The following is a 27,678-nucleotide window of genomic DNA, read 5'->3' as shown; positions in this document are numbered from 1 at the left end:
TATATATATATATATATATATATATTGCTTATCTTAAATCCGTTAGATCTCGACTCGAATTGTCACGGTGCTCCAATATCCGGCAGATCTTTTTTTTTTGCGCACGCACATAAATTGCGCGTAACCGATCGTTTCGCAAAAAGGCTCTCTCGCGTTAGCTCGAACGAATAGTCTCTTCGCACAAATTGTTCGCGCGCGTTGGATTTTTCTTCCAACGCGCGCGCAGCTCGTAACGATAAGAAGAACAAAACAATCCCTGCAAACATTTACGTATACCGGTTGCCTGTGTGTACGCGTTCGACAACTCCGAGTCGACGCGAACTTGCGTTGTGAGCGAAAAATCGGTACAACTTGTGGGGGGGGGGCTCATTCCGTTCCGTTATTAACACTAAGTCCGCTTAAATCGGTCGTAGAATATAATCCGACATCAATAAAATCGCGGTGTAATTATTAAGGATTCGCCCCTCGCCAGTTATCTCCCTCCTCACGGCGCGAGTTACCTTTGAGATTATATGAGATCAGACTCGTTAATGAACGTTCCGAGGAAGAAGCGGAACAACGACTCGCGATCGAGGGAGGAAACGAACGGAAGGGAAGACGGGGAGGGGCGGGGAGAGAGATGCTCTTTTTTAGTGCGCGTCTCGCTCACAAGTTACAAAGTTCTTACAAAAGCCGAAGACTAATATCGCTCGTGTGGTTCGTCACGACGTGTAAACGACAAACGATTTTGCGCGGCAAAGATGTGTGTCTCCCGTCGTACGTAACAAGAATACACAGAGCGCGTATGTGTATGTATGTGTGTGTGTATGTGTACATATACATATATCAAACGTAAAAAGAAACTACACCGGACTCGAGAATATCGTGGAACACAAGGAAATTTGTTTTTTTTTTTGTTTTTTTTTTGTTTAGCTATTCACGTTTTTTGACATCACGTGCGTCACACAACCCTAACGCTAATAATTAATCTATTTGTTTGTAAAAATGCGCGAATCGTCCATCCCGGTGTAACTTACGACGTTACCTTTATATATATATATATATATATTTATATATATATATATATATATATCTCGTGTTTGTCATTGTCGTCATCGCCGCGCTTGCCCGCGCGCAAACTTGGCAGAAAAAACTTTTCTCTCTCTCTCTCTCTCTCACACACAATTGCTATAACTATACAATTAATTAACGTTAGTAATTACTCTCACTTAATTCTAAAAATGTTTCAATCATGATATTATCGCGTCGTGTAACGTAACGATGTTGCCTCAATGTCTGCCGTCAAAATACAATGGCGCCAGTTCGGCGTATAATATAATAAGGCGCGTCTCCGCTCTGTTACTTTTTTTTTTTAAATCCTACCGTTCTTCTCCTTAACAGATTAAGACCACAGAACTTCTCACCGAGAGATAAATTAACAAACTTCGACAAAAGAGAAATCACGATTGCAAACATTACACGAGTTCCTCTTGTTTATTTCTCGATCTGAGTTTACCATCTCTCTGTGTTACGACACATAACTCGATTATCGGACTACCACTCCCTTCGACTTTTAAGATATCTCTCCTAAAAAAAAGTCTCTTAGTTACTTCGTTTTGTTGTTTTTCTTTTTTTTTTTTTTTTTTTTTTTTTTTTTTTTTTTTTTTTTTTTTTTTTTTTTTTTTTTTTTTTTGTACAAACCAATTTACCGAGTATTGCACGAGTTTCCTAACACCGAAAATAGTTGTATACATATATATATGCGGCGTAATAATCGATCAGTTCTGCGTCACTGGTAATTCGTCTCAGCGTTGCTTCTTAAATGACTAATGCTTGCTCGAAAAGATGCAGCACAAATGAAGTTTTTGTGTGTGTGTGTGTGTGTGTGTGTGTGTGTGTTGTTGTTGTTATCATTATATTGTTCTAAATTATTTCTTTCGTATAAAAACACTCTCTTAAGTAGTAACTATTTATCAGACACAGTAAAATACATTTGTTGTTCTGTTGTATATAATATTATAAGGTTTTTTTTTGTTTTCGAGAGTTAACGTGTTTACGTATACATGTCAGCGCGAAAAAAATACAGATACAGAGACTTAGCGTAGTAATTAAAGCGACAAATTTTTTGTAGTAAAACGAACATATAGATATACAAATACACAGAATACTTTTTTTTATTTTTAATATACGACTTACCAGCGTGCAATAATCTATCGTGCGCACTTTTATTTCTTTTTTTGTTTTGTTTTGTTTGTTTTTTTTTTGTTTTTTTTTTTCTGTTTTGTAGGAAAAAATTCGCTCCGCGCGTTCTGAACGCCGCGTTTCTCAAGCCGCGCCGCGTAATCCGCAGGGCGTGCAAGTGAAAAGACAGAGGAATTTCTTGACGAGGAGGTTCACAAATGTCAACGTTCCCTGTGTATTTCGCAAGGTCAGCCGAGAGTAGTATCGTTGGAACCTCTCGTCGAACTCTTCGTCCTCTTCGTAGTCGTAATTATTATAGTTGTACGAAAAATTACGGGGATAATGATAAGAATAATGACGATGACGCTGACGATACTGTTGTTGTTGTTGATGTTGATAAAGATGCTGGCTACGATGCACGCACTTCCTGATCTCCAAGGCGCTAGATCCGGGCAGTGAAGGGCGGGCAAGTGTACGCGCCGATGCTGTATATCCCGACACACGGGGCAGGTTGTGCGGCGCGGAGGATAATCGTGGGGCCAGATTCGGCCTCATTCGGGATCACCAGTTGGCCATACCAGGTTTGTTTAGAGTCATGAAGTAAATCTGGCACGAACTACCGCCTTTTGCCGACGAGAAGAATACCTGAAGGGAACGATACAATGATGTTGTTACATGTGACGATCTGAATCGTAGGGTAAGAACTGCGACACGATTTATAGCAAAACAATATCGATATTGACTGACAAGTAGGCACACTGTCGGACAATACGTACCTTATCATTACGTTCGCAGAGGAACTTGAGCCGTTGAGCCTTTTTGTGCATAAAAACACCATCGAGGTGACCGCTTTCCACACTTCTGATCTCGATCGCTTTGTTTCCCCAACCCATAATCTGTCCCGTGCCGATGTATGCGACACTAGTAGGCATCTCGCCCCACTGTAGTACCATCGTCTTCGCTATTCTGCCGTAAGTGTTCACGTACACGCCCTCGTTATCGTAGCAAAGTAACAACTGCATGCCGTTACTGTTCGGCAATGATACTATACAATGCGGACAGATAGGGCCCTGGGTCTGCAATTGAAAAATGCGCGTTTACGCGATGATAGATACGTACCGGTTATTAATTATTTGTCTCAACATGAAAATGCGAGAATCGCTGAATTGTCTCACTTACGTGTTTCGGTAAATATATGTCGTAAACTGTGGCGGAGTCCAGGTCGACCGCGTGAAAGCCATCCGCGCTACCGTAAATAACCTTCAATCTTGAACCTTCCTCGATCGTGAGATCGACTAATAGCGGTCTGTGCGCGAGTTCGCCGAAAGACTTGAAAGCCATAAATTTGTGATACGGCTTCGGCGCCCATGCGTAAATCTCAATGGAATCCTTCAGCGCGATCACGAGAAACTTTATCCTCTCGTATTTTACTATTTTGAAATGCACAGCACCCTGCAGATCGCCCACGTTGATCCAACCGTTACGTCGCTCGGCTTGCTGCATACAAGCAGAGATAAACGTAGAGAGAGATGAATACAGTGGATGTGTCAGACAAGTGAGAATGTCTCTTGACGTAACGAAAACTTACATCGCTGTGACCATCCGTTCGCAGAATCTTGCTCTTCAACCAAGACAAATAGTACACGCGTACTCTGTTTTTCTTACCGCTGATTGTCACCAAGATGTTTTGACCCTCGAGAACTTCCATCTGTTGAAAACGTCTTCTGTTGATCAACTGATAAACCTTACCCTGTCCGCTCCTGTCCAGTAACATCAGGCCGTTCTCGGTTCCGATTAATAGATTCACTCCTACGGAAACGACGAATAAATCATATCTTCGAGTCAATCGCAAAATTCAAAGAATCGCGATAAAGACTGTGCCGCGCGCGCGTGTGTGTGTCCCGCCTACGTACCCCATAATGCGGCACAAAGAATTTCACTGTTAAAGCGCTTCTTATATTTGCGTATCTCCGGCGTATCCGACGCTACGTCATGGCTGGTGGGAGTCACGTTAACGTTCACGTGGGACTCTCTTCTCGCCGGACCGGCTCCGAATCCGAATGTGAGAAAAGATCTCTGTTTCTGTTGGAGCGCAAACGGAGGAGGTGATTTCACCGCTTGTCGGTACTGCAACAGAGATGACTTTGCCGTTTAAGAGAGTTTTACTCTAACAGACGAACGCGCACGTCAAAATGCTGGCGCGAGAAAAAAAAAAAAAAAGAACACCTCTACTTGGTACACGCAAAAAAAGATGTTAAAAAAGATTACTGTAAGAAAATTTATCTCCAACCCAAAAATACAAAAAATCGGCAAACACAACCAAGTTACGAAGGAAGAGTGGTTATGCAGTTGCGGGAAACGCGTTGAAAAGTTTCAATGGTGAGCGAACAACATGCAAAGAGAAGAACAAACAAGGAAGTCAGAGAGAGAAAAAAGAAAGAACAAATCAAACGACGATTCAAATATGCGAGAAGTAATCTACGTAACATTCTCCCAACAAACAGATGGTTACCTCTCTCAATTGCAAATTAAAAGCCCTTTGTATGCAACAAAGTCGTGTGTAACAAAAGTATATACGTAAAAAAAAAAAAAAAAAAAGAAACATTCGCATGTAACCGCTACGTGGTAAAAGGGATGCGCGTTGAAGGGGGAGGATTCAAGCAGAGATTCGTCAACTCAACAACTCTATGTTCAATCAAGCATCCACAACTACATGTATATATATATCATTATATTATATTATTTTTCACTGCTTCATTATGATTCTCAAGTACGCATTCAAGATGAGATTAGAAGACCATTTGCGCGTCGTGAAACACGCGATTGGTTGTTTTTTTTTTTTTCGCATGTGTTGTCGCACGTTTCACGAAACAAAATTCAGAGTTAAAGGAGACAGAAGAAGGAAGAGAGAGATGTGAGAACGAAAAGCAACGGTGGTCGGGTGTTAGAGATTGTCGTTTTTTTCTTTTTTTTTTTTTTTTTGTTTTAATATTTGTGTTGAAACACCAAGAATGTCAAGAGTAGAATCCCACAAACCAAACCAAAGAGGATTATATATGTATAAAAATAAAAAAAAAAAAAAACGAGACCTGCGCACAAAAACTGGCATTCATCTCGCGGTGCATAGATAATTAATGAAATGAAAACAAAAAGATCAACGGATCTCGAGAGAGAGCAAAACAACACGATTCTGTTTTCTTGTCCCGTCCATCTCCTCTCCTCGCGCGTGTTGCGACGAGGGAAGAAATAGAGGGAGAAAAAACAAACAGTTTTCTCTTTTTGTTTGAAAAATTTGTAAATGTACGGAATACGGATAGATACTTACATTTTTGTAATTAGTATTGGGATTGGAATGGTCAGTAGAGGGCCCTGCCCTTCGGGTTAGAGCTCCCGCGTGTCCCACAACACACAACATAATCCTGAATTAGTCACGCTGACAACCGTACAATTGACGCTTATAGAGATCGCACGTGAAAACAGAGACATGTGTGGCGTATGGCCGTGTGTATATACATGTATACATATATATATATATATATATATGTGTGTATATATATATATATGTACGATCTTACTGATCGCAAAGCGTGACCGTGTCAAAAATAGAGCTTCTGCAATATCAGGTCCGATTAAAAACTCGACTCGTTAAAAAAAACAAAACTCTGCGCTGTATTTCGCGACCTTCACGTCTCTTCTTGCACGTGGATTTTTGCCAATAAAAGGTGTTGTTGTTTGAGATACGGTGCTCTCGCATAAAGCCGTGTAAAAATCGAAGCGTTTTTTTTTGTTTTTTTGTTTTTTACCTCTTCGACACACTTAACAACTCCTTTCGAGTAACACGTCTAATAGTGAGGAGGGGAGAAAAAAACGAAGAAGATTCACGTGTTCTCACGCGCGTGCGAGAAACTGTTTCCCGTGATAAAAAGCTGAGAGACAAATGCTGAGAAAAAGAGAATATTTAAGGATTTTATATTGTGCATATACGTACGCTATAGGACACACTGTGTGTAATTTTTTTTTTTTTTTTTTTTTTTTTTTTTTTTACACAAATCGCACGTACGAGCCGTTGAAAAAATCGCAAAGAATTTTCGTCCTCGACGTGAACTTGATAGGAGACAGGAGTGAAAAGAGTGACGCACACAAAGAACGATTTTTCTCCTGAACCGTTACTAGACTAGTGGTAACTCTCTCTCTCTCTCTCTCTCTCTCTTTCTTTTTTTCTAAAAAAATTCCTCGTAACCAGAGTAGAAAACAACACGACTCCAGCAAAAAAATTGGCTTTTTTTCTCTAAGAAACTGAAACTTTTGTCCACTAAAATCGAACTCACAGAGAACTCTCGTCTCTCGTTCCAACTAATATATCACGTAACAAATGCAAATCAAATTTCTTCTCACGAGACTTTCGTACACAAATTATTGTTATGCACATAAAAAAAATAAAAAAAACTAAAAAATATAACAAGAAACAAAAAATCAAACAAATACTGATCAAGATCTAATTTTTTTTTTTTTACCAAAATTGCTAATTTATGTAACAAAGTGAGAATGCAACCTAAAAAAAAAGAATCACGAAACAACAAATCGAGATACGAGATAATATATAGTCAACAAAATGCACTTTTATAGACTAAATCACGGACAATTAACAAGACATTGACACAAAGCATAAGCCGCCCCCTCTCTCTCTCTCTCTCTGTGTAAACCCTCAAACTTAAACACATTTATGTATAAAATATAACAATATGCATCGCGTATGTATAAATGCGCGACTTTTCTTGCTTTTTCCGAAATATCGATAAAATTGTATGTATACGTTGTATACCGTTACTACATTATCGTTGCCACTAGTCTGTCTTCGAAACCTGGTATAAAATATGTGTGACATGTCTCTAAATCAGGTTTGCGGGTAAACACAGTACACTATAACGCGTAACTACGTACCTATTTTGCGATATGTATGCTTATTAGAATAATAATCGATAATAAATATACACAGTATGTAAGAAAGATAATTGATCCAATCAAAAAGCAATTACTTTTTCGGAACAATTTGGTGTAACGAAAAAAAAAGCATTCTCATTGCTACTATAAACGAAAGGATAAAACTCATTCAAGATCCTTATCATGGTTGTCGTGTGTATACAGGGTGTTTACAAAACAAGAAAGTGAAATATTTTAAAGGAACTTAATGTGCTCCAAAATAAAAGTCGAAAAGTCTCAACGAACACGATTCCGCAAACTGTTTTTTGAGATATTTTTGTGTTCTCTTGTTTTTGATTATATTTCTATATTTATTTTAATTTGTGCAAAAAGTAACACACAACTGACGTTTCACCTCACGTTATTAGAAAAGATGCAGAGTTTGCACTTGGAGCATCTTCTCCAATAAGATAAAATCACATCAGCTGTTATTTTTTTATTAAATATAAGTTATGATAAAAATAAGATAAATACAAGAAAATAAAAATAAAGAAGCAACAAAAAAATAAAATCGACTCAAAAACGACTCATTTGCAAACCCATTGCAAAAATTTTTCGACTTATCTTGGGGCATGTTAAATCCCCTCGAAATACTCTACCCTCTTTTTGTTTTAAACATTCTGTACACACATACGTGTGTGTGTGTGTGTATTACGTATACGTTAACGACGTTACATATACGTCACATCGTTCACAAGACTCACGCCTCGAGACGCAACATATAAAGAAGGCATTTCGTAATAATAATAATAAAGTAGAAATAAAATGTGAATTGTGGAAAATCGTATATGCGCGCACTCGCACGATATATCACCGGCGTGATGGAATCGCGCGGGCAAATCTCTTCGAGATGTCACATCCTTCCGTCGCGACGGTAACGTTCTTCTTTCGAGCAACACGCAATATACATTTTCTCGGTAACGCGCTACTGTTCCACCTCGCAACGCGAATCTATCTATCTGGCTGTCTTTTGCCAAGAAAGAGAGACACAAAGTGTCGCGCGAGTACGCGCATAAATCGCTATGTAAGTAAAATAGAGGATATCAATAGATAGATATAGACAGATGAATCTGACCTCCTCGCTGGTTGACTTGTCCTGCCGTTGACCCGGTGAAGAGGTCAAGAGATCCGGTAATACCGAACTGGGCCGTGAACCTGGGGACGAGTCCGACCTCTGGAAATCACCGCCACCCCCGCTTCTCGAACGATCTCCACCCTCGCGATTCTGCAAATCAGCGATTCTCCGTTTGAAATGTTCCAGTCGAGATAGCGCGAAAAAAGAAAAGAAAAGAAAGATAAAAGACTTGAGAGTAGAGAAAACTCCATCCGGGATCTGAATCCGTTTTTCTTTTTTTTTCTTTTTTTTTTTTTTATCAAGTTTATCTTTCGCAAGATTCTTTTTCTCTCTTTTCGCTCTCTCTTCAAAAAAAAAAAAACAACTCGGCGTAAATGAAATTTAGATTTTTATTACTGCTCGCAATTCACTTACTTTACTGAAATTACGAATTCAGATCCTCGATATTTGCGATGCAGAGAGAACGGGGACAGAAGTTACGCAGATTAGAGACAGACGGGGACAACAATACAAAAAGAAAAAAAATGCTAACATCGAAGGGTAGGAATTGAAGGGAGAAATCGACGATTAACGGGGAGAGATAATGCGAGATGAGGAAACGGTGAAAATTATACGAAAGCGTGAAGATTACGTTGTTCGTGGGGAGAGAAGCGGAAAACAAGCGGAAACAATTGAAAGAGAATCGGAGAGAGAGTCGGAAACTGCACGAGTAAAGCTGTAAAGAAAATAAAAAATGTAAAAAAAAATTACATATATATATTGCGAGATGAAAATATTACAGTGTTGAGAAACTTATTTCGACACAAGAGTGCATTTAAAACGTATAATTAGCAAGTTAAGTTTTTTTTATCACAAACACGCAACAAGTTGCACGACCGTGTTATTGATTAATACGTGTAGTGGTGTAAGAATAAAAAAAAAAAAAAAAAAAAGAAAAAGAAAGAGAAAGAAAAAGTCGCAGTCATGCCAACAGTCGATTAAGCTACTTTCTCGATCGTGTTTAACTTACAAACTTATTTAACACATTAACTCTAATTCGCTGAACAATTTACATCTGTCGTTTGTACTTCGACATACAAAAAGACACAAGAGACAATAATTACAGTAGGTAAACCTAAAACGAATATATATATATATATATATAGAATAATAAAATCGATAAACTACATACACACACACAGACCAACGATACATATGTAATTAAAAAACAAATACGAGTACTATTATTTCAAACTTTTGTGGTAAACTTTACGCTTTTGCGTCTCGAAAATGCTTGCCGGTGAAAACTGAACGCGCAACCGTTTGTCTCATTACACTCGATTTTTTCCGAAATTTTTCGCCACCCCCTCCCCCAAGAGAGTGGTTGGCGAATCAGAACCGAAAATTTCGCGCTGACGAATTTTCTCGGCGCATTTTCAGCTTTTCTCTTTCTCCGACGGCGATGGTTAATCCCGCGGCTAAATGGCAATGAGAGTAAACGCAAAATCGCTACATGCTCAGACACATAAAGACAAAAAAATAAAGCATGCTTAGCACACGTGCTTGCAAAACACGGAGAGAGACACTGTGAAATGGGTCACTGTGTACACACACACACATATATATGAGCGTTTTTTTGGGGGGGATCTCGAGGCATACTTTTGTTTTGTTGTAGCGCAAGCTTCATGCAAGACACGAGATGTGTAATAAAACTCGTACGACGTTTCGCATGGTAATCCACTGTCATTTTCTACGTATTTTTCCTCTTTCTCTCGGCTGCTCTCAACTTCTCTCTCTCTCTCTCTCTCTTTCTTTTTTTCTCTCTGCTTCAATGCCATTCTTTTCTCGAATGCCTCACTCTTTATCTCGCGACAGAGTTTTATTTCTCTCTTTCTTTTTCCTCCACTTCCCTCTGTTCGTCTCGGGATTATGCGTTCAATGTAAGAGAATGGCAGAACACAAAGTCTCCCCGGTACACGTCTTAGGGGTCGATTGTTGATAATTATTATTACTCTCACGTTCTTTCTCTCTCTCTCTCTTTCTTTTTCGCAATCTCTCCTCCTCCTCTTTCTCTCATTTCTTTCTCGACCTCCCATTCTTCTCGTCTTTCTCTCTCTCTCTCTCTCTCTCTCTCTCTCTCTCTCTCTCTCTCTCTCTCTNTCTCTCTCTCTCTCTCTCTCTCTCTCTCTCTCTCTCTCTCTCTCTCTCTCTTTTGTTCTCGAGATTACGAGAACCTCAGTCTCAAAGCATCGAGATTGATATGTGAAAAATGCGACGGCGTAATTTGTACTTTCTTTCTAGCAACGTGTCACGGTCCCACGTGTACACGAAAGAGAATTTTTAGCGTCGTCCAAGTAGATACATCAACACAACTGCCGTTAAGATCAGTCGGTAGTTTGTTAGTATGTGCAGAAAAATAATAGAAAAGTAAAATTTTGAAAAGACATCAGTTTATTAGAGCTCATGAAAATTTCTCGGCGAAGTGTAAAAAAATGTTATAAAATAAAAGTTTTACACAAGATATCAACACAAATTCGATGCACACACGTAATCTCACATAAGTAAATACGTCAAATGAAAAACAAGCACGTTTGAAAAGCGTGTAATATTAGAATTTAAAAAAAAATTCACAAAAAATTCATCTCGCACAAGATGCACATGATTACCGTCGTAATTACGTTTTTCGTACGCAAAAATGATCTCAATATGTCGTGGATTTTAAGAAACGACGTTCTTCTCGAATTTTCGAATAATTCAACAGACAATATAAAAATGAAATAAAGAAATGTGTGCTCGAGAAAAAAGAAGAGACGCGTTTACGTGTCAACATAATTGGAGAAACGTCTTCGTGATTCACCATCACGATTTTTTATTCGTTTTTATTTATTTATTTTTTTTTTTACTTTGTTTTTCCGAATCCCGCGACGTGTCGCTGCGCCAATTAAACGTTGTCGAGTATCCCAAAAACAAATTCCATGCAGTTATTCCTTCAATTCGGTCGCAGATTTCACGTCGTGATTTCCGTCGTCGTGGAAGTGATGTTTGTCGGTTTTTTTTTTGGTTTGTTTTTTTTTTGTTTTTTTTTTTTTGGATTTTTTGCTGCATGAGAGTATCAACAGTAAATCACTCGAACAACAGAGGACGAGACTCATTTGCCAGGGATCATAAGGACGTAGCGATGAGATGGAAAAAAAAAAACAAAGGAATCGGATTTACGGAGTAGCATAATTAATAATTCGACATCGCTTTTTGCGTCAGTTTTTTTTTTTTCATTAATAAATATCCACGAGAAATCCCACAACCACGTGTATGATAAATGAGACAGACGTGTGTCGTGTCATGAGGCCCATGTCGAGAGATAATATAGAACTCCGAGAGAAGCAGCAATGATTTGCACAAAATCATAACACAAGGATTAAGGAACTCGGGAACTGTGATAAAAAAAAAAAAAAAACAAAAAACAAAAAAAAAGAAAAAAACGCATTGGTAAACGCATGTGCTACTCGGTAAATACGTTTGCAAAAAGCCTCTTTGTTGTGACAGACGAAAGAAAAATTGTACGTAAGTGAGAATAAAGGTATATTATTGGTATCAGCAGCATCTCCCAGAGCGTGTGAATCTTCCAAATTCTTAAATTTGTAAGAGAGACACTAGTAGTTACAGCGCTAACAATAATAGTAGTAATAGTATAATAGAGGTAAAAATAGTGTAAAAACAGAGAAGAGAGTGTTGGTGGCAATTATTAACGAAAATAGATGTATGATTAATACGGCAGTAAATAATAGACAAGTGGTAATAGTAATAATGTGTGCTAGTAGAGTGGCGGAATTAATAATAATAATAAAAAAAAAAAAAAAAAAAAAAAAAAACGTATAATTAATCAACGTAGTAATTCTAAAGTTGCGCTCAAAAAGTAAGTTCCAGTATATCATTTTTAAAAAGTGAAGAAACCCATGAAACAATCTAGTCGGAGAAGAGAGATAATATATGAGAGATATATATGATATATTAATACTGCTAATGATGGTATATATAGATAGAGCACTAGAGTAATTAATTAAATGTAAATTGTTGCTACTAAGTTTCGACAAGTCGTGAAAATGAAAACGATGACACAAAAAAGAGAGAAAAATGAAATATGCGTCTAAGAGTCGAGCGTAGCTGACTAGCTTTCTATGTGATATTGTTATATGCTGCTGGATGTCGAAAAATCAGTCACAATGGTTGTTTTTTTTTTTTTTTTTTTTTCGGGAGAATATGTAAAAAAAGAGATCAAAGTGTCTACGTGAGAAAATGTGTATCACAAGTGCGACCGGTTTCGTTAGTTAACGAAAAAAAGAAACAAACAAAGCAACAACTGTGTGAATTAATAATAAACGCGGAATAAATAAGATATTATTTTTATAATAATATTTCCTAGTATCATAGACACTTCGATGTTTGGATTTTTTTCGGAGACGGACGAGAGATCGGGATGAGAGAAAAGACAAAAAAAAAATGTTTCAGGCAGAAAATACAGATAACATAAGGGTAAAGGTAGTGGGAGGAAGGTTTCGTTTTCTTTCAGGCAAGCACACAGGCAGGACTCGCGAATGGCTCTTACGAAGGTTTTTTTCCGCAACTCGGGCTCGCGATTCGCAGGACTCGACTTTAGGGGACTGACCTGGGTAACAACAGGGCTGTACTCGCTGGCCGTCGTACTGGCCGTGGACTTAATCGTTCCCGCATCGTCGACTACGGCAGAGGCCGTAGTAGCGTCCGAGGGTCTACAACTGCGTCTTCTTGCGTTCTCGTCTTTATCGCGTCCCAAATCGTACCTCCTCGCCTCGTATCTACTACGAAGACGATCGAAAACGATGTTACTCTCGGTTTTTTCTCTCCTGGGCCTCTGAAGCCCGTCGCGGCTCAGCAAGAAGTCCGTCAGAATCGGTTCCCCGGAATTGAGACCGTCGCCTTTCTCACCGACAATACCGGCGACGCTTATCTCGCTTCCGCGCCGATTACCGCTAGCGAATATACTAGACCTCGAGGAGTCGGACGATTTCTGTAGATACGCCGAGTGCCTCGCAGACGGGAAAAAGTCCGAGTTCTCGCGGCGGAAGGCACGTGCGAAAGCGCTTGACGCATTGCCCAATTTCGAGTCGCTCTCTTGCCGCCTGTGAACCGGCTTCAATTGCTGTTGCTTTTGTTGATGATGATGATGATGATGATGTTGTTGTTGTTGTTGTTGCTCGTGTTTCCTTCGTGCTAACTGCTCTTGCTTCTTGAGTGTTCTCTCGCTAGACGAGGACGAGCGATCCTCATTGGATCCGGACTTGCTCGCTTGACCGGCCGCATCTTGCTGGTGCTCCTGTTTCATTTTATCCAACTTTTCGTTAAAGCCCTGAAAGAAGCGGGTGAAATCCCACTCTTTCAGGAGGAGCTGCTCGTCTATTTCGGAACGTCGGTTGCCGCTAGCCGTTGCACGATCGTCTGACATCTGACTAAGTTTCTAGAGTGCGCGTACGATGGCGAGGGTAATGGTACGGTGACAGAGAAAAAAAACCAAGAAAAAATATGCGTGCGATAATAATAACGTGAAACGATGATTGTTCGATAATGATGATGGATGATGATAATGATAATGATGGATGATGATAATGGAGTGTAATGATACAATATAAAGTAAACAACGACTATTTTGCGACGGTGAGTGAGAGGGTCTATGATTCAAATTAAAAATCTCGGAAGAGCGTGCGACGAAAATCAAGATTCAAGAGACATTTAAAAAAAATATATATATATATATACAGGATTAGAATAAAAACAATAAAAAAAATAAAAAAAAGAAGAGAGACAATGATGCGATACATTTATTGCGGCTTCATCACCGAAGCAATATAGTCTCTATATTCAGCAAATACGTGTTCATCGTTCGTATATGAATGTGCATAAGTGTATCGTACGACAGCGGCAAAAGTACAGACACAAGGCAAGTGCACCATAGTGTGCTCGCTTGGAATATACAAAAGTTTCAATCCTGACGAGACGTAGAGCGAAAACAATGAAGGGAGGGGACAATGTATATATATGTATATAACCACTGAATTAGTTCCGATTATCGGTTAATGTGTATACGTGTACATATTTACAAAAAAAAAAAAAAAAAAAAAAAAAAAGAAAGAAAAACCAAATATGCATCGCAATCGTCGCGCATTTCCTTTCCTTTTTTCGAGTACACATCTTCGCGCGCCGTCACAACAGATCAATCAAATGCTTAACGCGGAGCCGAAAAACAAAAAGGAAAGGAAATACGTCGACTGCTTTGTTTTGCGAACTACTAAAAAAAAAAAAAAAAAAAACACGATTACACAAATTTTATAACGTTACATACCAACGATATATATATATATAGAAATTTCAAGTTACACCGAAACGAAATATATATATATCCGAACGTAAGAGAAGAAATCTACAAATATATGTATAATATATATTTAGCTTGCATTGCTCAATCTCAGGAGAGAGAAAAAAAAAACAATACTCACTCGTTTCATGACTAGCGTGCGATCTCCCGATTCTTCCTCGTCGGGGGTAGGCGGGAGCGGACGATTCGGCGCACCTCCTGCAAAGATCATATAGAGAACAGAGCATTAAAAACAAACTTGTGAAACAATCCAGCTCCTAGTCAGCGTGACAATCCGAGAGAGAGAGAGAGAGAGAGAAAGAGAGAGAGAGATCGAAAGTCTTATTTTTTTTTAGCAAATGCTCCTGTGAAAGTGATCTTCCTTTACCTTTTGGCTTATCTTCGTGATGGGAGTTTTGAGCATTGTGCGAGGACGACGACGACGAGTCCGACGACGGTCTGAAAGGAGAAAATTCGGGACTGCAGAGGTGAAAATAAAGATTGCAGTTAATCGACGTGGACGACGTGGATGTGAAGCACAGGTAATGCGTTGCCAGTGTCGGGAGACGAGGCGAGGCGAGACGACCGAGGCGACCATATGACGTAAAATGTTGAAGCGTGGGATAGGCATGATGGAAGATGAAAATGAAATGACATATACATTAGTAAGAGATTTTAATACAAATGATTAATATATTAGTAAGATTAATATGTAACTAAAATTATACACACGTATGGGTTTTTTTTTTGTTTTGTGCATTAATGCGAGATCTTAATGTAGCGAGTATCAATTGTGTGTGACCGTTCATTTATAAAACCCCATTTATGAAACATTTGCGACAACCCGATCGAATGTTACAAAGCAGGTAAATTTCGTTTACTCACAGCGGTTTGGGCGGATCGCTAGCCAGTAAAGTACCGTCGTTTCTCAAGTTGTTTCCTCCAGCGTCCTCGAGATCGTCGTCGCTGTCACTCTCGATCGACAGAGCCTAGAACGACAAAGTAACACATCGTCTTTAGCGCGTCCTTTTTTTGTCCGTGTGACACAATTAAACTTTGAGCACTTTGTATGTATACTTTTTACCTCGATCTAGACGAAAGGCAAATGTTTACACATATGCGTGTCTCACGCAGTAAAAAATAAAAAAAAAAAAACGACAAAGTAAAACGAAAGGAATAATGTTAACAATGATGGGAATACGGATGCAGACGTGTAAATTGAATTTTTTTTTGCTGAATTATATCAGCCGTGGTTCAATCCGCGACCACTCCAATCGCTTACTTGATCGAGAATACTGGAAGATTGCGGCATCTGTTTGTTGTTCTGATCGTTACCAACTGCAGGCTGCACCGAATTTGATGTAGACGAGGCTGTAGGGCCCTTATGCTGTCTGTTTGGCCTTGGCGGGGCCTCGGGGCCCTGTGACACACCAAGCTCGATGAGTTGAGCAGCCAGTATCTCCATGTCCTATCACCCACACGCATACACGCACAACCCCGTTAGTCACTGTTCCGAGATACCTTTTTGGGAAATCTTTTTTTTTTTTTTTTTTTGCTAGAAGCCACCACCGGACACAGCCAAACAAGGCAGAAAGGCGAGGATATAAAAATGTCCAAGAGAACACAAAGTTGTGCATTTAAAAGCAAAACTGCTGCCTCTATAATTTTAAACAGGATAATTCCGAAAAAGCCAAAATTGTGAAAGAGAACAATCTCATTTTTTTTTTTTTTTACAAATAAAAACGTTACGTAGAAATTTTATTTTCTACCTAAATGATATACGCAAATATTCGAAAAAAAGCATCTTCGCATTCACACACGTTTTTTTTTTTGTTTTTTTGTTATTAACGCGAAGAGAATATGCTTCTGAAGGTTTGGTCTGTTTCGAAATCATCTTGTCAATCAGTGTTAATATTGCAAACGCAACAAGTTTACTGAAATATTATATATGGGATAAATTAGTAGCAAATTAGTAGCAAATGAAAAGAAAGCTGACCGTGATATCGAGAATTAACTTCGATACTGCGTTTATGGCATTCAGAAAGAGAGGTACGTTTCTCTCAATAATTACAAAATAAAAAAAAAGAAAGTAAAACTTCATTGAAGAAAGAAAATTTATGTTATAGTTTGGAAATGAAAAAAATAATACGATCTCGAGGAAAAACTTTCTTCTCTGCATTATGTGTGTCCTTTCTAAAATTAAAAAACGGAACTCAACAACTCCTATTCTTGTGTATTTTCAATTTGGGGGAAGTTAATCGGGTGTGTGTTCTCTATATTTAACAGACCACTTATGCATCAATTAGTTTGACATAATTACATCGCTTTAACAGTAAATAGCTGACCCTGGTATACCCTTATACATATATTTTAATGACGCAAACCCAAATTCAAACGATATTATCTCTCGAAACACCAACAAACGTGTTGTGTGTATGTAGATCTAAACACATGTACAATCTTACTGACCAAAATATCCATGTAGTCGGTCAGAGGTCAATATGGAACGATGCAAGCGCTCAAGCCAAGAATTATTGAAGGGAGATGCTTCGTTTACGTACATTATTAAATAAAATAAATTTAATAATTAATCAGCGCAGTTTGTATTATATTTAATAAAAGAGTATTAATGTGTTCAATATTACATTTAATGCAAAACTGTTGAGTTAAATTTAGAAAAGAGAAAAATGTATAAATTTTATTTGCTGCGAAAAAAAAAGGAAGATTAACACTAAAAAAACTCATTTGTCATATTCTTCATAAATTTATCAATATGATAAATGACCACGTACTTCCATACATTGATCGCGGAGACCAATAAAGATCAATTTTCTGCGCTGATTGTTATTACTAAATCACTCGTGTTATGCAAGCGTTTGCGAGAAAATTAATTGTTAGTAACAGAGATACATGTAACAGAGAGAGAAAGAGAGAGAGACAGATATATATATATATATATATATATAATGAAGTGTGCGTGTCACCTTACCTCTGGCTTCTTCGGCGGCAGCTACGGGGAGTAGGTGTGAACATAGAAAAGAAATAAAAAACCAAATACATTCCAAATTCGAGTGCTAGGAGCTTCTGTGTATGTGTACATAGTAGTAACAGTAGAATAATAGAACGCATCAGCGTGTACGCCAATGACGGCAGTAGCAAAATAGAGAACGCGTGCAATTAAAGAGGTAAAAATTATATATATATATGTGTGTATATACCCCAAGTATGTAATATATATGTGTGTATATATATATATATTGCAAGAGAAGAGGAGGAACATACAGAGTGAAAAACTATGCATTATGTATATGGTGTATAGAAAATGTATATAAATTGGATCGATAAAAATACAAATTTGAGGCAAAAACTGCAAAGAAAAGGAAACGACAGCATATGCCTTTCTACAGATCTGGTCATCTATACTTCTTATTCGTGTCTATTTATTAAAAAAAAAATGACTTTTTATTCGCACAATGTAATGGAAAGAAAGGAATTGTTTGATTTGCGGACGTTCAGAAGGGATTCGGATATATTACGGAAAAAGTGCGAATCTTCTCGTAAAAGACATACCATAGGTTTGAAGACACTATTCCTTTGAGGCGCGGGCTGTCCCCCGGATCCTCCGCTACCTCCTCCTCCAGCAGGTGGCTGATGATTGGAAGGCGGCGTGGACACTTTGTGCGGTTGCCGAGGATCGTCTCGAGGTGTCGGAGGTAATGGCCGAGACGGTGGTTGCGGATCTGGCACCACTATTTTCAAATATTAACATTTTATGTCCATCTCTTATTATAAAACTATAATACTTTGAGAAAAATGATTAAATGTACCTATAAGTCTGTGCGGTATGGCGGGTCTTGCGGGTGGTCCAGGTTCAGGCACCTCTCTCTGAGATCTGCTTCCTGGTTTCTCTTTCGCGGCGGGCGCTTGAGGAGGTACATCCTGCGTTAATGTTCTGCCTTCCTGAATTTGTTGGAAGTTACGGCGCAATGTATCACCTCCAGGTGCTTGAACTATGGACGACGGTTCGCCGGCCAATGCCGGTTCATCTTCTTCGTTTTCACTACCACTATATCGATAGTCGTCCCTTTCTATAATGAGAACAACGAATTACATGATACAACGTATACCGAAGCAAGTTTCGCTCCAAAAGTAACTAACTATTTTCGCACCTTTCTCCTGTTTGCGTTTTTTACAACGATCAATATGGTCTTTCAGCTGTATTCTAACTTGTCTTTCCGTAGGTTGGTCCCGTATAAACGGATGTTTAAGGAGCTGTTCTGTGTAAGGTCTCTGATGATAATCCTTTACCAATACCGTTTCGATAAATCCGTGAAACTTTTTAGCCCATTTCTTCGATTTGAGTCGTGGCGGGGGATTACGAGGAATCAGGAACAAAGCCTGTGTTTAACGATAAGATTATTATAAACACGTAAATTTCGAATGTATGTAATAATACATTAAATATATATAAATCAAGAATATTCAACAATATATCGTTGAAAATTATTGAAGAAGACTCACTCTCATAGGATGTAGATCGCAGAGCGGAGGTTGTGATTCAGCCATTTCTAGAGCAGTAATTCCAAGCGACCAAAGGTCACTTCTATTGTCGTAAGTGGCGTCTGGATTCTCGTCACAAGCGATAACTTCTGGAGCCATCCAGTAAGGTGTGCCAATAAACGTATTTCTTCTACCTATCGTCCTGTCCAATTGTGCGCTAACGCCGAAATCAACTGGAAATCAGAAACGAACATGAGAAATATGAGAAATAACAGACTTGTGATATATATATATATATATATATATATATATATAATTCCCGAATTGATCTTACCAAGTTTGACTTCCGCGTTATCAGTCAACAAAACATTTTGTCCCTTGATATCCCTGTGGATAACTTTATTGCTATGAAGATAACTAAGTCCCCTCAGTATTTCTCGCGAGATATAGGCTATCCATTCCTCTTTCAAACTCTGGCCCTTGGTTGACTTGACAAGATCCGTGACGGAGCCAGCTCCGCAATATTCCATAACCAGCCATAATTGATCGTCCTTACCGGGTGATGACTTCTTTACGAAGGCACCGTAATACGTAGCTATATTTCTATGATTCGAGTACTGCGCAATATAAAAAGACTCATTTGCATTAATTTATTCCGTCAATGATCTAACGCTTTACGGTACTCGTAAATGTGTGCAGCACACTCACCCGTTTGAGTACATTTATTTCCAATTTAATTTCTTCCTCTTCATCCTGCAACAACAAGCAGCTTGTTAAACTACACGCATGCAATTAAGTTATGTTTTTTTTACACATGTTAAATAAATAATTACATGTTATTTTTAAGATACAAAACATTGCTGGTATATTTAACATTCAAATTTTTAAGTTCAAAACAATTGTGATCTCTTTAAACAAAATTCTTATCATAAAAAAAACATTTAGCTATTTTACGCGCGAGCGCTGTTTATATTAAATTGTTTAAAACCTGTAAACTTCAGCCGTGCATTTTTTAGAATTGTGAGAAAAGCAAAGCCTTACGAACACGGACTAGCGAAACAATCATCAGATGTTTCAGAAAGCAAAACAATTATTAGAGAATGTGAAAATTTCTTTCGGTTTGTTTGGAAAAGCAGTCTCTACTGTTTGTTAAAGTAGGTAAGTAGAACCGAGGCTTTACTCGCGCGTTGCACGGGAGAAAAGAAATGAGGCACGTTCGCAAGAAGAAAGAGAAAGAAAGAGCGAGAGATGGAGATACGCAAATTACAAACGTTGATTATTCCGCGACGCTTTTGCGGGAAAAGTTTTGAGCGACGCACGCGGAAAGAAACGACGACGAGACGCACGTTTGAAGGAAATATTACAAACAAACAAAAAAACAAAAACGATAAGCGGAACTGAAACCTATCGCCTATTTACTCGGAAAATATTTCATCAGATAAAAACATATCTTTGTGCAATTAATTATCTTCCGTGTTCGTTGAAGAGAAAACGCGTGTTTTGTACCTTCAATAAAAATATAACGCATCTTTTAGATTCTAAGAATTGTTTGAGTAACACGCCACACGTATCGCGCATTCATAGAAATGGTCTTTGTCTCTCATCGATAGCGGGAATGCAATGCGGCACTGATTCCGGAATCGTTTCGTGTATATCATATATATATATATATAGAGAGACGTCGCGGCCGCTGATAAAAATTTATCTAACTTGCGGTTGTCGGAACGGTCTATTTTCTGAGAACTGAAATATCTTTTTCTGACTACATCAAATCACAAATGTCTCGCCTCTCTCACAAAATAAACGCGTCTCATATCTCGGCAGACACACATATATCTCTCTTTCTCTTTCACAAAGCTCTCTCTCCGCATATTTCCGAGAACGGTAGGTAGGTGGTTGCAACAAACCGCAACGCACTCCACTCCGCTTCTCAAGAATGAAGCTAAGAGAGCTAGCTAATCCTACCGTTCGTTGAATCACTCCAAACGAGAAAGTAATTAAGTCGTGCTTCGCCGTGCGCGCAACACAATCGGATACTTGCCTCCGTGACGTCCATGACCTTGATGGCCGCCAGCTGACCAGTCTTGGTGTGCCGACCCTGCGGAGCAGAAAAGTGCATTGTCATTATCATCCGTTAAACACACAAGCCCCCGTAACGCTTACAACAATGACGAAATAACCACGCACCGGTGTGGTGATACGCTACTATCGCGCCCGACGTTATCTTACAAGGCTTTTTTTTTTCTTTTCTGACCATTGTGGATGAATAATTCTAATACAAAGAATACAAATTCCGTCGCGCGCGAGAGGGGTGGCAGAGTTATTCACCCACTCTGTCTCTTGTCGTTTACACCCTTTTTTTTTTCTCATCTCTCGAACGCGATCAAACCGATCAGCTGTAGTTCCCCACCTTGTAGATACCCACATGGGGACGATGATATTATTAAAAGACAATGACGCACATACACAGAGTTGACGCGGAACGTTCGTACACCCTCTCTCCCTCCTCCCTTTGTCAAGCATCTCATTTTCTTCAGCTACTGAAGGATAGACCGGGGGCACGAGAAGGAGACGTGATGTGTGCGCGGCGGAAAAAAAGCTTTACCGCGTGCTTTATATATTCAGTCTTTTTTTTTTTTTTTTTCAACTACAAAGCAACCACAAGCATATAGCCACGCGCGCACTATGTGTGCGCGCGGATATATATATATGACGTCTCTCGACCGTTTCTATTCTCTCAAAAAGAATCGGCTCGCAGTCCCCCCCCGCGTCTTTCGCTCGCTCGTTTGACGAATGGCAGCGGGTAGCCCGCGGTAGCTCTCGCGGTAATATCCGTCTCTCTGAATTCTCCACCTACGTGGAAACGTCGTCACTTGACTCGATGTGGAACTCGAGAGTTTCCGACGCGGAACGACAGAATCAAAAACGCGCGAGAGTTTCTGGGAGGGGAAAAGAAAGGGGGAGTTTTACGTCGGAGAAAAGAGATGTTTTTACGTATCTTGATTGTATAAGAAAAAAAAAAAAAAAAAACACCTACAGACAGAGCAAATGCGCGATTGCACGTGTGTGCAACTTCAAATGAACAGCTTATTCCGAAGCGGCGTTCGCGGAGAGAGATGCCCGGGTTTACCGGACATTACGACACTCCAGAAAATGTGCTTTTATCTCACAATGCATTGTGTCAACACAAGAGGCACCGATAAAATCATTTTTCGATTACCGTTGCGTCAGCACGACAAATACCTCACGAAGGAGAATCGATGGCGGTTTTTGTTCATTGTCGATCTCTTTCTCTCTCACTCTCTCTCTCTCTTTTTCTCTCGGTTTGAACGAATCGATTATCCGGAAATGAGGTTTGAATTATAAAGTGTTCCACAAAGTGTTCCAATCCCCTTCGCGTTGTGTGAGAAACAACATTTTCGTTGACGAGGCCGCGATAACAGATCTACGATTAAGTTAAAACGCTCGATCGACGCTCGTCTGAATCATCAACGTTTTCTTCGAAGTTCTCGAATCGACGGGTCTCTCGACGATGATTCCGAACGACGATGAGATTCGAGTCGCGAAATATTTGTCGCGCGCGCCCTTTTTTTTTTTTTTGTCGCTTGCGTGAGACTTTTCACGCGTGTCCGCGTGCGCGTTGTTCGGGGCTCGTTTCTCGGGTGCCGTCATCGGGTCATCGTCCTCTTCTCCTCCGCGCTTTCCTCTCGTCGTCTATCTCTCCTCTCTCGCGGTAGCGCGAAAGTAAAGCGGTTGAAAAGAACGCGAAAAGGTGGAGGGTGAATACGAACGGAATGTTCGTGCGAAATGCACTTTTCGACCCCGATAAAAGTGCAAGCTAAGCGTGAAACTTGCGCTTCGTTTTGAACCGCGTCGAGAGAGAGAGAGAGAGAGAGAGAGAGACGCGTAAAACCAGCGAGCGCGATATGTAGCTTTTCCTCGTGTATGAGTGTGTGCGAATCTTTTTTCTACAATTCCACCGATAAAGCGGGCCGATCGAATGAAGCGCGCGAAGCGAGCAGCAGCCGCATCGTCTGGGCGCGGACAACGTGAATTAATTGTGTCAGAACAACTTTCATTTTAATGTCGTTCGAAGTAAGAGGGGAACATTAGTAGTAATATCTCTCGCTGTGTGTGTGTGTGTGCCGCGTTTGCCGTCTCTTCCCTCGAGTATCTAAAGAGAGAATTTATTTCCCCGTTTGCAGCTTGTATGTGCGCGAATTAATCAACGGTGGTTCGTTAATTTCGATCGGATGTTTCTCCTCAACGTTGCGAAACGCGACGACTTGCAAATTCCGAAGTTCAACACGACGTGAAAAGATTCACGGAATTTGCGTAATTAATGACACGACGTAGAAAAAAAATATATATATAATTAAAAAAATATATAATTAGAATATGTAATTAAAAAGCTGTATATTAGTAAATAAATTAAGTTAATTAAACTATACTATGTCAACTTGTATCGTATAAAAACGTGATAAGAAAATTATATACTCGGAGCGACTGGTTTCTTATTTTTTAACGAGTATCGAGTTAGTAAGCGGATTTGTGTCTCATTGTGTTGAGCAAAACTCGTATACTTTCGATTTGTGAGATACGGCAATTTACTCGCGACGATTGTCGATTCTGCTGATGTAGAAGCCTGTTTCTAGACACGTTAGTGACATTATATGTATACGTGTGTATACGTTTCTTCGCGCGTCCTTCCGGTCGCGGGATTCTCGACCTCTCTCTCTCTCTCTCTCTCTCTCTCTCTCTCTCTCTCTCGACCGTACGATGCATTTTTCGCACCGGGTTATTCTTCCAAGGACGGCCTCGCGAAAGAGAATTTTTTCAAAGTGAATCACCGTCGTCTTCGCGCTCTCTGTTACAGGTGAGGATAGAGCTCCTTCTTTTCTCTCTCCCTTCTGTGTGTGTGTGTGTGTGTGTTTGTAACTCGACCGCACTGTGCATTCATCTCCCCACATCTCAACGGAAGAAATATTACGTTTTCCATGTCCCATGTCTGATTCTTACATTCATTTTGCTAGAGTTCTCGTCGCTCGGAGTCCCTCCGGGGGTTTTGAATTATTCCACGCGGTGCGTGCGAATTTAAAATCAATTACCGCCTTAACTGTCTCTCGAACGTAAGAAAATTTATCTCTCGTCGCAACTACCCGACAAGAACTCGCATCTAAACAGAGAAAGGCGATCTTTTTTTATTTCCCGTGAGCATTCCTGCCACGTGACTCACTCCATTTCTAAGATCACCAATTCAATCGGAGCGAAGCGGTTTTTCTTGATAAGCGCGGATGAGATTATTATTTTATTTTCCTTTTGTTCTTCACGCAGCAGCAGCAGCAGAACAATATTTTTATCTGTTTTGCATGCGAGAGAATGAGCCTTCCGAAGGTGTAAAACGAGCAGGAGGTAGTTTTATCGCGAGAATGCAACGCCACACGACGCACGCACACGCGCGCGCGCGCGCGCGTGTACACGTATCACTTTAAATATGAAAGTTTCCCACGTGCGCAACGCACAAGTGCGGGTTTTAGATCTTTTACACAGGACGGGATGGATACGAAACTCGGCGATAAAAATACGCAAACGGGAAGCACAGGCGGCCGCACTATAATAGTCCTGTGACAGATAAGATTTATGGATTACTAACGGAAGTGCGATAACCCACACAAATGTGCGCATGAAAATCAGACAAATTAGAGTTGTCCGCACCGTACGTGTGTGTGCGGAATATTTCGAAATATTAATCATCGCGTTGTTCAAACTGAAAATTAGACGCGGTTGATCGAGCTAAGTTTGATCAATATGAGATTAATCACTGTTGATGACGAGATAGAACGAGAAAAAAGCGAACAACAAAAATTACGTTTGAATTACTCACTTTGTAAACTTGGCCGTAAGTTCCATTTCCAACCACTTCTATCAGCTCGAAAATACCAGCAGGATCCTGTAAACAGAAATGATTAATCAACTTCTCAAAACACAAAGCAATTTCTTCACATCATTAAAAAGCGATATATCACAGTGTTCTATTTGTTTCTACATATCAGTGTCATTTAATTATCAAAAAAACGATTTTGACTCTTCGATGCTTCGAGCTCCGAAAAAGCGATTAGAAAACGTAACGCACGAAACCGCGTTAGATTGTGGGAAAATGAAACGCGTGAGTATTTTGTTCTCACTCGAAGAAACAAAAACTCATCAAAAGCCGCTACTACGTTGGAACAATTTGTACCTTTGGAGAAAAACATCGGAGTTAACGAAGTTTTGTTTCTCTCGCGCGCGCGCGTGCGACGTTTTTCGTCAACTGTCAACGAGACAGAGACGATAAAAAATAAGCATCGAATCGTACAAATGGCATCGAGATAACACTGTTTTTTTTTTTTCTTTTCTTTTCAAACGCGACAATCTCGCGCAGGAATACAAAATCGAGATCTCGCCGATTCGTTGACTTTCTTGTTTTCGACACATTTTCGCACACAGAGAGCGAGAAACAGCGGTGCGTGGACTCTGACAAACGCCGACGATTTTACGAAGAACGCGCGAGAAGAACAATCGCTCGATTTTTTTGTTTTTTTTTTTTCGAAGTTTTTACGCATCGTCGAGCGAACGATATTATTAAAATGTGACGAGCGAACAAGCGAGCGAGCGAGCGAGAAAGAGAGAGAAGAAACCTTCTCAAGGAGAACATCTCCCTCTTTTTCGTCTCATTGTCGCCCGTCGTCATCGTCGTCGTCGACGTTGTCAGTGTGTTTGTCGCGAGGTTAATCACCATGTTATAATGAGATGCGCGTGACACCAGGCGGGTCCAGGTGTGGGCAGTGCCGCCGGGACGCGACGTCCGCGGCGGCACGCGGCTCGGCGCGCTTCCTCGCTTTCATGCAAAACGCGTACCGCGAATAATCCACGGTATTTACATACCTTCAGAGCGTTCAGGTCAATGTCGTCGAGCGAGCAGTTGACGCTCGGTGCCAAATTATGCGCCATCTTGATACGCTACTCGCGCTCCCTCGCGTTATCTCTCTCTTGCTCGTCGTTGAAGCCTCGTTGAAAGAGAGAGAGAGAGAGAGATATATAGAAAGAGAGTGACACCAACGAGAGAGAACTCTCCTCGCTCCTTCCCGGTTGATCTTCGACTGCTTTCTTTTTTTTCTTTAAAAATTCTCTCTCCCTATCTTTCTCCCTCCTTCGCTCACGCTATCCTTTTCCTCGGGGCTCGCTTGTTCGCTTGAACCGGACAAAAATACGAAGGGAGAGGTCGGAGCAAGGGGGGAAAAATGCGTAACTCGGGTTCACTCGTCGCACTCAGCGCATTGACAACACGGAGAACAATTATCGAGAAGCACCTTGATGAACAAAAGCACACACCACGTACAAAGAGAACCAACTACTTGACTACGCGCGACAATTATTGAATCGCGGCGACACGCACGACGTTGATAATCCACTGGGAGGAGACACACGCGGAGCGGTGATGACGGCGCGGCACATGGCGCGGCGCGGAACACACCTAAAGTTAAAGTCTACTATATATCCGATCTATCCGGAGTGTCGATATATGCTTGGATATATATATATATATATATACACACACAATACCGGAGAGCCCGTGTGGTTAACACAGCGCGATCAGACAACCGGGCAACGTCGCGCCTCCATCGCGTTTCTCGTTTCCTCTCTCGGCTTTTTTTCTCTCTGTTTTTTTTTTTTTATCTCGCGCACAACGGGCGAAGGGTGCGCCAAGAGAGTTCGATATATACGCGCACTCTCGCTCTTTCTCTCCTCTTCCTCTCCCTTTTCTCCCTGTCTTTTCGCCAAGAGGCGAGAGATGACGGGCCGAAGACGCAGAGAGCGCTTAGCGCTGCTGGATCACTGTGTGTGCCGTCATAACGGATGCGGGAGAATCGGAGCCGATGCGAGCCGAGTCGAGCCGAGCCGAGCCCACACACCACGTCCTTTACGTGCTTTTACGTAGCCGTCGACGAGACTGCACCGCTGTGCACCGCCGCCACCGCCGCCACCGCCGCCGCCGCCGCCGCCGCCGCCGCCGCGGTCGTGAACACGCACACGTCTCTTTTCCCTCTTGTTCGCGCTCTTTTTCTCTCTCAGACTTGCGCACTTCGAGCGCACCGTCCGTTCCTGTCTCCGTCTGTCCCGAGTCTGTCTGTACGATCCGCTTTGTATATATGTTCGCGCAAGTACACACCGCTGACGTCACCAATGAACTAAACATGGCGACGCAACATCCGAGAATCCACGTTGCTCGCACAAATCGAACCACGTTCCGCTTGTCACTCGCAACGCGCGAATTGCTCTCGATGGCGTTCGCTTTGAAAAAAATTCGCGAGCGCTCATTGGTCGGGAGACGACTCGTCGAATCGCACCGATCTTGTTGCTAGCGACAAGTGGAACGCATCAGGGTTCTGATTGGACTCGGTTTTCGATTCGGTTAATCGGTCGATCAACAGTGTCACGCACGATCGATCAATTCTGCTAAATTGACCGATGCGATTGTTCAATTTCAACGGAATGAGCAATCGAGGCAAACAATATTTCGATTCTATCAAACGGAAACCACAAGTTTGTTTGAATTTCT

The 27,678-nt window shown here is 40.5% G+C and overlaps 1 protein-coding gene across 11 annotated transcripts; it reads right to left on the bottom strand.

The window, feature by feature from the left end:
• Window positions 1-203: 203 nt before the first annotated feature.
• LOC109854626 (serine/threonine-protein kinase mig-15) lies at window positions 204-27,082 on the bottom strand. 11 transcript variants are annotated; one of them, XM_020427905.1, is made up of 21 exons: window positions 26,004-27,082; window positions 24,964-25,029; window positions 21,121-21,177; window positions 19,788-19,832; window positions 19,414-19,696; window positions 19,101-19,312; window positions 18,749-18,977; window positions 18,407-18,667; window positions 18,150-18,328; window positions 17,569-17,589; window positions 15,862-16,047; window positions 15,465-15,568; window positions 14,968-15,059; window positions 14,722-14,798; window positions 12,858-13,685; window positions 8,216-8,365; window positions 4,074-4,287; window positions 3,749-3,969; window positions 3,340-3,657; window positions 2,937-3,236; window positions 204-2,805 (listed from the first exon to the last, which is right to left on the bottom strand). In XM_020427905.1, exons 1-21 carry the CDS (start codon window positions 26,067-26,069, stop codon window positions 2,722-2,724), a joined length of 3,993 nt encoding a protein of 1,330 aa, XP_020283494.1. In that variant the 5' UTR covers window positions 26,070-27,082; the 3' UTR covers window positions 204-2,721. The 11 variants fall into 11 exon arrangements, with proteins under 11 accessions (XP_020283494.1, XP_020283497.1, XP_020283500.1 ...); XM_020427908.1 differs by having other exon boundaries at window positions 4,074-4,242; XM_020427911.1 differs by having other exon boundaries at window positions 12,858-13,577.
• Window positions 27,083-27,678: the final 596 nt, after the last annotated feature.

The sequence above is a fragment of the Pseudomyrmex gracilis genome, unplaced genomic scaffold, assembly GCF_002006095.1.
Source record: "Pseudomyrmex gracilis isolate BER0280 unplaced genomic scaffold, ASM200609v1 scaffold_70, whole genome shotgun sequence".
In the NCBI taxonomy this organism is placed as follows: domain Eukaryota; kingdom Metazoa; phylum Arthropoda; class Insecta; order Hymenoptera; family Formicidae; genus Pseudomyrmex; species Pseudomyrmex gracilis.
The sequence above is the reverse complement of the archived record's forward strand: the minus strand, read 5'-3'. Positions and strand labels throughout refer to the sequence as shown.

What these genes read in the sequence shown, in the direction of transcription:
- LOC109854626 (XM_020427905.1), bottom strand. Translation starts at nt 26,069, where the DNA reads ATGGCGCATAATTTGGCACCGAGCGTCAACTGCTCGCTCGACGACATT. An exon ending in AAAACGCAAACAGGAGAAAG is followed by an intron (nt 18,668 to 18,748) that starts GTGCGAAAATAG and finishes TTCTCATTATAG; the next exon opens with AAAGGGACGACTATCGATAT. An exon ending in TCACGAAGATAAGCCAAAAG is followed by an intron (nt 14,799 to 14,967) that starts GTAAAGGAAGAT and finishes TGATCTTTGCAG; the next exon opens with GAGGTGCGCCGAATCGTCCG.